This window comes from Limulus polyphemus, unplaced genomic scaffold (genome assembly GCF_000517525.1).
Source record: "Limulus polyphemus unplaced genomic scaffold, Limulus_polyphemus-2.1.2 Scaffold1284, whole genome shotgun sequence".
In the NCBI taxonomy this organism is placed as follows: domain Eukaryota; kingdom Metazoa; phylum Arthropoda; class Merostomata; order Xiphosura; family Limulidae; genus Limulus; species Limulus polyphemus.
In genome coordinates this window covers 214,204-227,234 of record NW_013666894.1, presented here as the reverse complement: position 1 = coordinate 227,234, position 13,031 = coordinate 214,204, and the positions used below count along the sequence as shown (strand labels likewise).

Sequence of the window (13,031 nt, the reverse complement as noted above, 5' to 3'; positions counted from 1 at the left end):
TTATCTTGGTATTTTATTTTTCGTTTAATATAACTAGAATATATAATTATAGTAATTACTATATATTTATATATATATATATATATATATATACACACACACACACACTATAATATAGCCTGAACATAATAATTTCAATCTATTAGCTCTATATGTTAGGCTAAATGAAATAAATACTGAAATGGTTTTTAATTGGGAAATTTCATTTAGTATTCTACAGACTATGAAAACATGTATTTTAACTCAAGTAAGTTATTCTAATAAATTTGTATACCATCACATATTTTTGACATGACGTTTAAAACTGAAAGTTTGTTAATGAAATGTATTTAGTCATTTTCTTTAGTTTTCAGTACTTTAATAATTTACATTTATTTTGAGAAAGTAACTTTTTTACAAAATGTGCCCATAGAACTTCAAGCACTGAACAATGTGTCCTCACTAGAAAATAATACACGTGTGGACCAGTGTACTTCCAGAGCCACGAACAGGCTAGAGAAGGAAATGAAAAATGTCAGTCCCAAGATACTTGATTATCAGTTGCTTGAAAAGACAGCCATCAAAACTGCTCTTACAAAGTATTCCGACCAAGGCCATTCAGAACCATCAGTTGTAAAGCCAGAACCAGAGGATGTGATGGACCCCCCCCCCCCTTTATAAAAAAAAGAAAAAAAGACTACACTCGAAGATCTCCTTTTGGTGGCATTTATGTTACAAATTCTCATCCTGCAAAGTGGGAAAAGAAAATACATGATACAAATCCAAGCACTGTATTTCACTAAACAACAACCCTCTAAACTGGTAGATAATTAACCAAACTACTTGTCCATGCCCTGCAAAAGTGAATATGACACATTTGTATGTCTCTGCTACTTCGTTACCTAGTAAGCGGATGTTTTCAACAGCAAGTAACATTGTTACGTTACAAAGATCACACCTTAAAGTTATAAAAAATGTGGACATTTTGATTTTTTAAACAAACATTTGGTTAATTAGGTGATTGCTTTTTACATATTGCTTAGTTTCTTTTTCCCCTGGATGTATAAAAAAATACTTTTAGTTCCTTTCTATGTTGGGTCTGTAACTGAACAGAGATCAGTTGAAGCTAAACATGTTCGCTTTTCTGAAGAACATTATCTTGCTTAGTTTTTGTTACATATTTAAAATTTTTGCCTAGATGAGTGAAGAACCAGTTTTGATGTTTGGTCCTTACAGCTGGGTCTAGTAAGCTAAAAAACTTATGTAAAATTATGATATCTTAACCTTTTTGGAGAGGTGGGGAGAAGGGGGTATAACTGGTTTAAATACAAGCAAGTGACACATTCTCTGATGGTAAATAAATGTTTTTGTTGAAATGGCTGTGTTGATCTAAAAAGTGACAATTATTTTAGAGTTATTTAAACAGAGATGTGGAGGAGATTTTGTGTATCATAAAACATATCATATGATGAGCCTGATGTATCATATCACTCCTATTTGTTATTCCTTGAAAATGAAATAAAACACAATCAAATAGCTTTTCACTGCAGAGCCATTTTGTCACAAGTAGAATTTATAACATAGTAGTAAATGGCCAGTATATGAAATATGTATTAATCATGATGATACTTATAATTTTGGTGCTCAACATATTAAAGCGAATACAATTTTCTCTAACCAAAAAAAGGAAAGAAACAAATCTTGGGTATTTTTGGTATAATTGTACAATTTAATATCAGCTAAATAATCATAACAGCAGAAAACTTTTTCCTCATGAATGAGGGGTAGTAAAAGTAAAAGATTTATGAGTGCAACAGAAACAGGATCCTCAGTTTATATCTCTAAAAGTTCAATTTCACTTCAAGGTATTACAAAGTAAATCAAGCTGCCATTTTAGCAAGATACCTTTGTTACTATACTTTAGTCACATTTTCATTTAAAGGTGCATACCTGCTGAAGTTTTAATGTTTTCTCCTTCCCATTCTTTAGCATCTGAAGTTTACCATGTGAAAGTCACTATTAAAGGGTTACATGAAACCACCTCTTCAGTAATGGAGCATCTCAGGAAATTTTCCTAAACAGTCAATATAAATAGCATAACTTACTTAGCATTAAAGCCATCAATTTAAAATTGCATAGGTCTACTTTCATTGAATGAGTATTATAAATGCTTATTTCAGACCCTATACGATATACATCTTAGATTAGTAACACATCCAGTCTTCATTATTAATAAAAATAAACTATTACCAGAAATACAAGTACCTGTACATAATTCACTGATAATGTGTGTGTGACATCTATTATCTTGTGAACTGGTACTCTACTGTAGTAGCAAAAGTATGATTCATTCACTTTATATTTATAATTTTGTGAGGTTTTAGTGCCTTAGGGATTTATAAAATATTTAAATTTTATTTTATAGCATTTTCATTCCTAAATTATTATACGAGTCTTACATATATTGCAAACCATAGTGTTTGTCCAAGCATTTGTCTTTATCCCATTTGAAAAGCTATGCATAGCCAATACTCAACATTCACTTTTGAAATGATGGGAGAACTGGTGTGAATAATGTTGATGCCAAATTTTATTTTGCAAGCAGGATATTCTACATTAAATTGTTAGGAATTAAATACACTATCATTCACATTTCAAAATGTGATGTAACTTAAAGAATAAAAATATAGATTTACCATATGATATTGTTGAGTGGCTCATAGCATGACTGAAATGCTCAACAATTACTTTTCGTGTTGGTTGGTATAAGTAGCTCAGAGCTTTGGCTCTGAGTGAAACCAAGAGTGTAACACAATTAATCTTGTTAAAGTCCATGAAATAATTTAAATTGATAGATTAGCTTACACTTTTCCCATCATTTGGGATGGGTACTTTTGCTTAGTTATCATAAGGTTTAGTTTTACTGTGTAACACTTAACTATTATTACCATTAGTGTTAACAGTAACACTGACAAATATGGTAACTTGTCACAAATGAACTAGTATTTATTAAAACTAAAAGTTGTTACTTCATTACATTGTTTACAATAAAGCTTCAGTATGCAGTAGTACTAATAGTAATAATATTAACATAAGTAAGCATTAATTTAATTTTAAGGCAAGCAATACAAGTTATAACTAAGATAACAACGATATTAAGAGTTAGATTAGAAATATTCGCGGAAACTTTGCCTCTACGAACGCTTGTGTCCAACTCAGCCAGCCTTGAGTCAGATTCATAAACAGCCCAAACGAATTGAATTGAAGTTCAAACGTTACTTTGTAAATATCATAATTTAACGATATAACTTTATAAGCTATAAGTATAAAGGCACACAACCCGGGGTTAATATCAGCTTCAGTCCTATATCGTTATTACCAAAATTACTGCCTACTTTCGAACTGGCAAAGTTATTTTAACTGTAGATACTGGCTTGAAATAATACTTGCAAGTTGCATACAAAAACAACCCAGTATTGTGTTACTGTTAGGCCTATTATGACTTAGACATAGTATTACGCACTTATACGAAGCCTATCTTGCGTAAAACTAATCATCAACGCTTTCATGCAGTCGGAACAGCACCTAATCTCGTTAGCAACATAATTCAGCTAATTATTTTTTATTCATATCACTTTTAATAATACATTCTTTATTTAAATAAATTATATACTACATATTTTATAAGTTATTTATGACATAAAAGTGAAATATAAACATGATATAAAACACTATATAGAGTAAGAAAATCAGGATAACTCAACAGCGACATCTGGTGTAACAAACCTTCAAAGGGAAAGAGGGGCATTAAGATCTAAGTTATTTAGTGAGTCGAGGTCCAGTGACAAAGAGAGTACGTTTGTGATTACACTTAAACCTACGGAAGCTACAATGGTAAGTTCGATCTAACTTTACTTAACATATATACTAGTAGTATATATATATATATATAAAGAAATTGATAGTATTTTAATTACATCAATTATTTTCAGTAGTGTTGCTACTCAAAAGCACTGATTTAACAATAACAAAAGTCTAATTTAACGTAAAAAAGCTAACAAAAAACATTATCACATTGTATTACAGTGTTTTTACGGGTTTCATTTAGTTGAAAAAAAATGTGCTAAAATTTTTTGATTCATTTCTTTTTTCAGACAGATTTAAAGCCGGTAGAAATAGAGAGTAAGTATTCTCTTGAAATTCTTCCTATGAGTTCTAAATTTTAGAAAAGTTTTCATTTTTAATAACACTGAATCTAACATATTGAATTACATAATTACATATCTTAAATAAGATACTTTTAATTCGCAGTACATTTACAATACGATTCCGTAAGAATATATACATAGAACATCTAATAACAATTAATTTATAACCTCAAAATACTGAAAAACTTGCTCAATTTAATATTGTTGTTTAGGTCGTTCTTAGTCCCAAGTATTTTTGTTGTAAATTTAAAAAAAACACTATTGTTTTCATAGTGTTTTAATTAGCTGTTTTTTTATTGCTCTATTATTTATAAAAAACTAGAGCTAAAATATTTGCAGAAATGACTGAAATTTTTATGTCACATTTTACTTATGTTTGTATTCGTACCTTTGATAAAATATAAAAATGTGTTCGTTCTCTAGTCTACAGCATTGGTAATAGACAGTGCCGTACCGATGTTTGATGGCGTTCTGTGCAGCATTCAAATTAAATGCCCTCTCCCCTAACCCAGTCGTCTGCAATGTTAGTGAATCAGACGATCGGTGCACCTCTTGCACTATCCACGGTACAGCCCTGGTAATTGAAAAGTGTCGTTGCCGAAAAAAATACGATTGTTTTTATTTAGGGCAGGGGCTGCACAATGGTCCATCTGCACTCTGTCCACTACGTGGATTCGAACCTTGAATTTTAAATCTGTACAGCTGACCAATCAATGTACAAGAAAGAAAGAAATTTTATATCAAATTTCAATTATAATTTACCATAAGCCAATCATTTATAAATTATTCTCGTCAGCAGTACTTTCGCGTTATAAACCTCAGAATCATTGGTCTTTAGAGTTAACAAAATGTAATGTAATTTGACAATAATATTCATATTGCTTAACTGATAAATAGTTGGCTGTAATGGACTAAATTTCTCTATGTCCAGTCACTTTGACGTGATTCCACAGCTTCAGCATTGAATGTTAAAGAATGGATATAATTATAATTCGTTGCACATGACATAAAAAATATCTTTATAATTATACTTCCTTAAGTGTTGCAGTTACGTTAGAGTGATTGTAGATATTGATATTTTTTGTCAGTTGTAGTAAATTCAGTGCGTTTTTTTATTTGTAGCATATCAAAACCAATGGCATAGACTATAATAATTATATGACTATTATTTTGAGTGAAATCTTTCTCTCAGCTCTTGTTTACCACAATTAATATAACATATTTATATTTTCTTAGTGCTTGGGCCTATTCTGTGCAAAATATTTCTACTACTACTATTCTTATTCCAACATTAAATTTGATATCTATGCAACCAACCTCTAGTACGCAATTATTATCATTTTAATAGTGCCCATTTGATTTACGACTAAAATTACACAATATACAGAAAGGCATCATTTACTAATTTAGTTTATTTGTGAAGCAGTGAAGTGAATGTTCGATACAATGGTATTGGTACTTTATCTGTTGTGTTGTTTTCGTGAAATTAAAGTGTCTGCACATTTTTGTCTGTTTGAACCAAATCAATAAATATATACTCTTCTTTCCGATTACATTGTTTAACTGTTTTTTTTTTTTAGCAACGTACACTTAGTTTGATTTAAAGCATACTTTTGGTTTGTTAATATAATTTTTCCCAATACTTCCCTATTTTGCTTCTGTATTACATGCAATTACTATGAGAACGCAATAACCTGCTGTTTGTTTTCAGCATCCCATTTTATTCTAACATACCAAGAACTGAATATATTTATTCACAGTTACTGAATTATAACTATTTTTGAAAATATAGTTTTCCTTGTATTTATCATCAAAAGTCAAATTTCAAACTCTCAGGTTCGATTTTAGTATGAGTTTGAAACTGTTACACGTGACTGAACAGGATTAAACACAAAACATATCTATGCAATGCTTGTTTGTTTGTTGAACTTCGCAAAAAACTATTCTAGGGCTATCTGCGGTAGCCGTTCCTAATTTTGGAGTGATAGACTTGATAGGAAGCAGCTAGTCAACACCACCCACCACCATCTTTTGCGCTAACCTTTACTAGCATAACCTTTACTGATAATGGCTGTTATATTATAATGCCCCACGGCTTAAAGGGTGAATATATTCGGCAATGGGTTTAGATTTCACGACCCACATACTGGAAGTCGAACGCCCTAACCACCAGGCCATGCCAGGCTCGACATAATGCTACACTGGGATGAACGTGACATCATGAAATGTAATAACAATGAGTTGTTGTCTTAAGTTCTTTAATTATATCTTTAGTCGTTCTTAAAGTTTTATTCCAGAGATACAGAATATTTAACTGCACTTTGTAAACTCAAATCATATTGTTTCTAAAGCTTAAGTTTAAAAAAGAAAAAAAAAGGCTAAAGAAATTGAATTAGAGTTCTTTGCTTTTCCTAATGAAGCAAGAGGTAGAGTTCTTTCCTTTGGATAGGAAAGATAACTGTAACATAATGTAGCTTGGCTAGATAACAGTTTTTTCTTCTTCTATAAATAGCGTTTATTCATGGAAGTAAAAGTAAGCATTCTAAGTCATGGAAAGCATTAGCACTGCTGTTCCCGCCAATCTTGTTTTGTTTCGTTATTTTTAGTCTATTTGACGTGTTTCACTAGAATGTAGCCTGACGAAACAATAGAGGCAAACGCCAGTTTTCTTGTCTGGTTTAGCTGTCGCTGCTTCCTCACTCTAGAAACTCTTCGAAGTGAGTTTTTCCATTTCTTTCTTTCTATAAATAGTTTTAGCGCTCTCTTCGTTTTCGCCACCTTTTTTGGTGCTAGCGTATGTTCCGTGGTGTCTGCTCTGCGTATTTCCAAGTTTGATGCTACTTCGCCGAGTTATCCTATTTCTAAACTTTTAGTTTTCTTAATATAAACATCGTAAAAATTCTAAGCTAACTTGAATATGTTCAGTTTACTAGTGATGCAAATAATGCCATACTTTAGATTTCTTCTTGTGATTACCCAAATGTTTGTAGTAGTTGGACGCCGGATAACATCTTAATTTAATAAAATAAAATACCTGCCTTTATTTTAGCTTTTTCTTTAGAAAGAAACAAGTGCTTTAGTTTGGGCAAACATACATTTTCACCGATTTACACAGAATTTTAATTCATCTGGTTACATTAAATTTATTCAATAATGTAGATAGGTTGATGTATACATACACTAAAACGTTGTTTGGGAAGCTTACACTTTAATGTGAAGCTAATCTTCACATAAAAGCCCCCAGTAGCACAGCGGCATGTCTGCGGACTTACAACGCTAGAATACGGGTTTCGATACCCGTGGTGGGCAGAGCACAGATAGCCCATTCTGTAGCTTTGTGCTTAATTACAAATGAACAAATAAATTCACATAAAATGTGAACGTAAGATAAGATAAGATCATAAGATATTTTGACTATATTTTTGACGGAATTTTAACTACAAATACTGCCTGCATACAACGTAACGTATGGAATTAAAAGAAGCAAGTTTTAATACATGAGTTGTAGCTATTACATGCCATGAAAAAGTGATCAGGCCATGTCTTAATCAAATAGCTGGATTGACTGACATGGCTATAATGTATCTGCGGTTGGAAGTGAGGAGCGTGTTCAGCGGGATCACATCTCAAGCCTTGAAGCCTTTGATCCGCAGCCTGGCACGCTAACCACTAGGCCACGTCTAGCCTAACGACAAACCAGTTCTCTTGATTGGAAGTATAAGACGCTAAAAGCAATTTTAATGTTACTATTAGAAAGCTTGTTTTTTCTCACACAACATATATAATATTTCCGTAGAATAATGAAGGATCACATCTCAAGCCTTGAAGCCTTTGATCCGCAGCCTGGCACGCTAACCACGAGGCCACGTCTAGCCTAACGACAAACCAGTTCTCTTGATTGGAAGTATAAGACGCTAAAAGCAATTTTAATGTTACTATTAGAAAGCTTGTTTTTTCTCACACAACATATATAATATTTCCATAGAGTAATGAATTATGTATGCGGTTAATAGAAACTACATCGTATTCATTGTTAGCTGGTACCGTCAAATTCTCTTCACGACTAAAAATAATCATTTGTTTCCTTTAGAGTTTAAGACAACTAAATTAAGGTAATTCAGTGAAATTGAAAAATCTTATAAATCAACAATCAGTTACCTAATGGAAATATATTAACGCTATACATATTTAGAAATAGTGTTCTAATTTAATCAGAGTAAACTCATAGAGAAAGGTCACGTGTTTAAAACGGCATCTTTTTTATTATTATTATTGTAGAAGCCCGAGATCATTTTGAAATCTATGATTTCGAAGGACAGGGTAAGATAGACTGTAAAGATCTTGGAGATTTACTTCGGTCGCTGGACACTCGCCCAACTATCGCGACAATCACCAAAAATGGTGGCACAAAAAAGAAAGGTAAGAATACCTGACTAATTTGGGGTAACCGAACTTGAATTTTTTCATGATTATTTTGCTTCTCAAATACAGTAAATGAATTATGGTACAGGTAATACACGTTTTTTGTAAGTAAGTTATAGATGTACACTGATACTTTTTACAAGATGGAATAATAACGTTCTTTAAAAAGTTATATTTTGTAATATTATAGATACACCCAAAAGTTAACACATTTCGGCTCTGTTTCATTTGAGAAGTAGCTTGGAGACAATTTAAACATTACAACAATTTTCTGTATATCGGTTTTAAACGCCATCCATCAGCATATCTGCGGAGTTACAACACTAGAAACAGGGCTTCGATACCCGTGGTGGGCAGAGAACATATATCTCTTAGTGTAACTTTGTGCTAACTGCAAGCAAACACTGTTTTAAACTTTTATATAATTTGTTGTATTTACTGAGAAGAAGAAAAATTCACAAACACAATTCACCCTAATATCACAATAAATATTTTGAGATGTTTAAAATTATCAAAGCTAGTTCTTAGGATTCAAATTACTCTATTTTATACTTGAGTTATAGAAAAACGTTTTAACTTTTTATATTACCTTATATTGAAAATATCCATGCATTAAATTAAGCAAACCTGTGTGCGCGCGTTTTTCTTCTTAGTAGACACAAGTAAAATTGGTCTTGAATAATTATATAGAGCGCAGAAATTGAAGTTTATAACCTATCTAATTTCAGGAGAAAAGATGCTCACTTTTGACGAATTCTTACCAATCTACAGTCAGGTGAGGAAGGAGAAGGAACAAGGAACACATGCGGACTTCATGGAAGGTCTGAAAGTTTATGATAAATCAGAAAATGGTACCATGTTAGCAGCTGAGCTGGCTCATGTACTTCTTTCACTAGGTATACCAGTTTCCAATACTCTTTATTAATTGAAACCAGTCTATTTATGTTTGTTAATCTAACCATCCAAACATAAGTAGATATTCAAACATATATTTAATAGCTTATCTCTTTTTCAATTTATATACCAATAAAATCGCAAAACGTAATTTATTACATTCACTTAAGTTTTCCCTTTTTGTATAAAACCTGTGTGATATTTTTCATTACTGAGATGTGCAAAAAATGTTCAGATCCCCCCCCCCTCACACACACACACAAACCATGAAACAAATCTAATATCATTAATGTTTACTAGCCAACATTAGGTAAAACAAAACCCATAGCATGACAAACTGAGAACCACAGTTTCGGGTGGTGTCATCAGTCCAGCTTGGCTTGTGTTGGAGAATGTTAATCCAATAGAGCTTTATGTATCAATTTATTGAAAGTGGGTTAGTTTATTTGTTTAGAATTTACGCGCAAAACAACACAAAGACTATCTGTGTATAGCTGTCCATAATTTCGAACTGATAAACTAGTGGAAAGGGAGTTAGTAAACAGCACCTATCGTCAACTGTTCGACTACTCTTGTCTAACGGTCTGACTGAAAAGTGGAATTTGACTCTGAACCCTGAACCGTAGGGTCTACAGTTTAGGCCCATTGAAGTGTGCAGGATGTCACTTTGAATATATTATATTCATGCATATGTCTGTAATCCGAGTAGATCTATATATAGCTGATCGGCTGAGGACTGGTATTTGTTGAAAATAGTGTTCTTAAATGGTAATAGTTTTAACGTTGTTACTTAATGTTTCAAAGATAATATAAGTATATATATTTCTTATACAATCCAAGGATGAAGAAAATCGAAGTGCTAAATTTAGCTGAGAATACACACACACGTATACTCAATGATGTATGCAACACTTCACACTTCCTTGGGCGGCATTTTTTTCAATTGATTTAACTTAGCCGATGAAATCTAAAATTCCTCGAACCAGCAGCTTTCGAATGTTCATGATAGGGGTATTTATATTTTTGCTAAGTAAGCATGTTTTGAGGAACAAACTTGCCACAACTGTAAGTGAAAATATTGTCAATTTCAAATCTCAGACTCTCTCTCTTTCGTAACGGATTTTTTTATTTTGATTATAACTTTTTCCAAAGCCGTTTGAGTAAACTCGAATAAACTATCAGTCACGTATATTACCCGCGTTAGAAATGTTTGAGCCTGCCATTTGCATGCAAAGTTTTAAGATGCTCACATAAAATATGTTTTTTTGTGCCAATAAGCATACCAAGCGTCAATTTTAAAGGCGGAGTCATACTCTCTCTCTCTTTTTTCTCCTTTTATTTCGCTACATACTAAATTCTTATTACAGGTGAGAGGCTTTCAGATCCTGAGGTTGATGAAATTGTGAAGTGTTGTGCTGGCACAGAAGACGAGGATGGTTTCATTAAATATGAACGTAAGTTTTTAGTACAATCACCATATCACGTCGAAAGTACTTTAATTAGTATCCATTACATAGCTTCTTAATAAACGTATTCTATACTTTAAACCAGGGATTAAAAATTGTCACTTTGTTATTTAAGAATATATATATACATTCAGTTGAAATACATCGAAAGAAGAATAACGTTTCTTATGATCTTCATACCAATCCATTGTACCTTCTTGAATTAATCAATTTTGCTTCAAGTAAGTGTTCGAATATGATATATTAATAACTACATAGTCTAACTTTGCAAAACAATATATATTTATATCTAAAATTTGTCGGCTATTTAATAGAAATATATGCTATAATTCTTGAATAATATATAAAAGTATATGATAACATAAATGAACTATGCAACAAATTTCATCGTAAAAAAATCAGAAAATATGTAAAGTTTCCAATTAATGTGTTGAAAATAACTTATGTAAAGAAAAAAAGATTTAAGTTAATGGTAGTTGAAGAACTGTCTATTTTATTAAATGTACTTTTAGCTTTCGTCAAGGCAGTTATGGCGGGACCCTTTCCTGAAGAAGCTCAGTGAAGAGCAGCAGCAAATGACATTTCTAGCATCAGGCCTTAAATTTGACGAGAAGATCGTTCTATTTAATTCATATTCCTGTTGAATATAAGTATATTTATTACAGTCTCATATATTTCCTTGGTTAATTGGAAACGCTGAACAGTTGCCTAATAAATTTGCTTTCCTTATTAATTTTGGTTGTAACTTGTAGGAACTTCAAATAAGCGTACTTTAAAATTTCATGAAATAAACTTAATTTAAATTTATAATCTCGTAAAAATTCCACTTGCCGTGTGATTTTGCTGTTGTGGTCTGCCTGTCCGAAAAGAATAGTTGTTATAACTAGTCTATTAATCATTGTTAAATTCACATACTAGGCTAAAAATGCAAAATAACCTTTATAATAAAACGTACCATAACAAAAATTGAAACTTAACAATATAACACTAACAAATCCGGTTATTGAAAGTAACCGGAAATAACTTACAAACACTAGATGTTTGATGCATGAAAGACCGTAGATTTCATGCTCCCTGATTAATTGTGTGTGTATAATATTATTAGGACTACTAAAAATTATATTGGTCATATATATAAGGTAATGGTGAAATACAACACAAAATAGGCTTTTCAATTATATATTTTTATTTTGGTCTTTGGAGTGTTCAATACGCAAAATCTTATCATACACTTATAATATGATAATTCTAACATACTCTTTCACAATGATCTGTCTAATGATATAAATTAAAATACTATTTAACAATGATTAATCCATATTTTCATTGGAGGCATCATATGTCACAAAAAACAACAACAATAAAATGAAATGGCACTTTTGCACAAAATGAATAGGAAAAAAGAAAACTCAAATTCAACCCTTTAGCATAGAGACAATAATCATAATATAAATTACAATCTCACATCATAAAAATATCCTTTAACATATTACAAACCAAAAACTTTAACATACAACAAATAATGACACAATTAGCAATATACACAAAGGAAAAACTAAAAAGCACTCTAAAAATAGTACTTGTATATTTACAAAAGGGGAAAATATGTATATATATATATATACTCACGAAAAATACTACTTAGAAGATAAAATAATGCAGCACCTTAAGGTAAAATTCACTACGATACATCTTGATGAACCTTTTTAACATTAATGAAAATACACTACTAAAACACTAAAATTATATTTCAATAAAATGATGAAAACAGAACTTGGTACTTTATCTTGCAAAAACATCATAATACAAAACAAGACCTTTTTAATAAAAAATTAAACTTAAAACAAAATAGAATTAATTATTTGACATGAAATCAAAATACGAAATGAACCCTTTACATTACATGATTTTGATATCAAAATGAAATAAATTACAAATAAAATTAACAGAAGTACAAAAATAAATAGTGAATACAAATATTTAAATTACTCGAAGAATGGCCAGGTAGTTAGGGCGCTCAACTCGCAAGCTGAGGGTCACGGGTTCGAATTTACGTCCCACC

The 13,031-nt window shown here is 31.4% G+C and overlaps 2 protein-coding genes across 2 annotated transcripts in view; one reads left to right on the top strand and one right to left on the bottom strand.

Annotated features, from left to right (window-relative positions):
• LOC106462928 (N-chimaerin-like) overlaps window positions 1-3,732 on the bottom strand; it is a 40,358-nt gene extending 36,626 nt beyond the window's left edge. The window contains exons 1-2 of the mRNA XM_022390328.1: window positions 2,676-3,732; window positions 1,930-2,053 (exon numbers count right to left, since the gene is read on the bottom strand). The gene's annotated coding sequence lies outside the window, so the exon portion shown is untranslated. The remainder of the gene's footprint in view (window positions 1-1,929; window positions 2,054-2,675) is intronic.
• Window positions 3,733-3,804: 72 nt separating this feature from the next.
• Window positions 3,805-11,790, top strand: LOC106462931 (myosin, essential light chain-like). The gene is made up of 6 exons (XM_013922899.2): window positions 3,805-3,873; window positions 4,134-4,161; window positions 8,466-8,606; window positions 9,338-9,505; window positions 10,871-10,957; window positions 11,482-11,790. The coding sequence occupies exons 1-6, from the start codon at window positions 3,871-3,873 to the stop codon at window positions 11,529-11,531; spliced, it is 477 nt and encodes a 158-aa protein (XP_013778353.1). The 5' UTR covers window positions 3,805-3,870; the 3' UTR covers window positions 11,532-11,790.
• Window positions 11,791-13,031: the final 1,241 nt, after the last annotated feature.

Excerpts from the sequence above, each read along its gene's own strand:
- LOC106462931 (XM_013922899.2), top strand. Across the intron at positions 4,162-8,465 it reads AAAGCCGGTAGAAATAGAGA|AAGCCCGAGATCATTTTGAA; the intron begins GTAAGTATTCTC and ends TTATTATTGTAG. Across the intron at positions 10,958-11,481 it reads TGGTTTCATTAAATATGAAC|CTTTCGTCAAGGCAGTTATG; the intron begins GTAAGTTTTTAG and ends ATGTACTTTTAG.